Genomic DNA, 1912 nt, shown 5'->3' with positions numbered 1-1912 from the left:
GTCTAAATTCTAACCATAGTGTTGAACTATCTCTACTTGTGTTTCTGCTATTATGCAGGATGGAGCTTTAACATTCTCTTCTTTTTTCTTCTTGATACTTTCTTTCCAGGACTTCACTTTCTTAATGTAACCAAGTGCTACTTCAGTAATCTTCCTATTTGTAACAGCTTTACAAACAGTAATTCCAAGCTTTTGTAGTCTAGAAAAGGCCTATTGAACAAGTCATTGAGAATGGTAAATTGAATGAGAAAAGAGCATTTAATTTAATAATACTAATAATGACAATAACAATTATAATTATTATTGTATATTATTATATGGCTCTGTCTCACAAGGACTGGAAACTACCAAATTCGCGAATTTGATTGGCTCAAATCGATATGGACCGCGGTCTAGATTTTCGCATCTAGACCGGCATAGAGACAATAGAGACAGATCTTTCTGTAACAGTTGTTGTGAAAACGTTGCAAACGAAGAATTTGAAAAAATTGGCTTGTTCCTGCTAATAACACTAAATGGAAGAATCAATAGACCGTCACAAGGAAGCAAGTAAAGAAAACGACCAAACGTTGGCAAATTTAAGTCCTGCCGAGGAAGCTACGAGCAAAGATGAAGTCAAAATCGAGAAATTTTTGCAGGAGCAGAAATCCAAAAACACTCAATACAAGACTAAGAGCGATTTAAATGCATGGGAAAAATTTTGTGAGTCACAGAAAGAGTCTAGAGCAAATGAAAACGTACCTGCCAATGAGCTCGACCTTCTTTTGTCCAAATTTTTCATCTCCGTTCGTAAACAAAATGGGACCGAGTACGAGCCGGGTACATTAAGCGGCTTCCAGCGAAGTTTCCAACGCTACTTGCATGAAAAAGGAAGTCTTATGAACATTCTTAGGGATAACGAGTTCTCCAAGTCCAGAAAGGTACTTGCTGCTAAACGAAAGAACCTGGTTCGGCAAGGGAAAGGAAACTGTCCAAATGCCACAAGAGAGCTCACTGAGGCCGAAGAAGATGCACTATTTGAAAATGGCCAGTTCGGTATTCACGATCCGAAATCATTACAAAAGGCTTTGTGGTGGTTTCTTTCTCTTCATTTTGGCTGGAGAGCTCGAGATGAAAGCCGTAAGCTGTGTTGGGGAGACATAGGATTGGCCACTGATCCTGAAACTGATTCTGAATACCTTGTGTGGAAGTCAGAAAGAGGCAGCAAAACACGTACTGGACAAGATGGTGGTCATCAGAGAGCCTTCGAACCGAAAGCACACGCAAGCAACAACAAGTCAAGATGCTCAGTTGAATTTTACAAAGCTTTTCAAAGTCACCGTTCCCAAGCAATGCTACAAGCAGTTGCAAAAAGGTTGAGACACTCAGTCGAAATTTCACCTCTTCCTCATAAAACCCTATTACCACACCGAAAGAGAAGTCACAGCGCCCCTCTTTCCCCCTCCCCCCTTTTCAATGTTGATAGCCTTTAGTTTCAATGCTAGATCAAGATGGAAACAACTTTGCGTGGGGGGAGGGGGGGTTGAGGATGTGCTGACCTCTATGTCACGCATTGTAGGGTTCTTGACAGTGAGTGTCTCAACTCTTTTTGCAATTGCTTGTCTCGATGGTTGTTGTGTATAATTCGGCACTGCAAGTAAAAGGAACAGTAAATAGATCCAGCAAAGGTATCATTGGAAAGTAGAAAGATGGATTTTGAACTGGGATCGGCGTTATCGCATCTTAATTGGGTTCTAAGTGATGACAATAAAGTGAGAAAATAATGCAAATTAAGCATTTTCATTTCTGACATCAAACACGTTGTTCATAAGAAGTAGGCGGCGCAAAGATGGTGTTTCGGGGTGAAATAGACGCCGAAAGGAGAGCATATATAAAGTTTCTGCGTGAAGATGGTGGGCTGACTGTACGACAG

The 1912-nt window shown here is 40.7% G+C and overlaps 1 protein-coding gene across 1 annotated transcript; it reads left to right on the top strand.

Annotated features, from left to right (window-relative positions):
• Positions 1-515: 515 nt before the first annotated feature.
• On the top strand, positions 516-1472 carry LOC137968749 (uncharacterized protein KIAA1958 homolog). The gene has a single exon (XM_068815248.1). It carries the CDS (start codon positions 516-518, stop codon positions 1470-1472), a length of 957 nt encoding a protein of 318 aa, XP_068671349.1.
• The last annotated feature ends 440 nt before the right edge of the window (positions 1473-1912 follow it).

This window comes from Montipora foliosa, chromosome 8 (assembly GCF_036669935.1).
Source record: "Montipora foliosa isolate CH-2021 chromosome 8, ASM3666993v2, whole genome shotgun sequence".
In the NCBI taxonomy this organism is placed as follows: Eukaryota; Metazoa; Cnidaria; class Anthozoa; order Scleractinia; family Acroporidae; genus Montipora; species Montipora foliosa.
The sequence above is the reverse complement of the archived record's forward strand: the minus strand, read 5'-3'. Positions and strand labels throughout refer to the sequence as shown.

Bases quoted from the DNA above. Each gene is read 5' to 3' on its own strand.
- LOC137968749 (XM_068815248.1), top strand. From the start codon at position 516: ATGGAAGAATCAATAGACCGTCACAAGGAAGCAAGTAAAGAAAACGAC.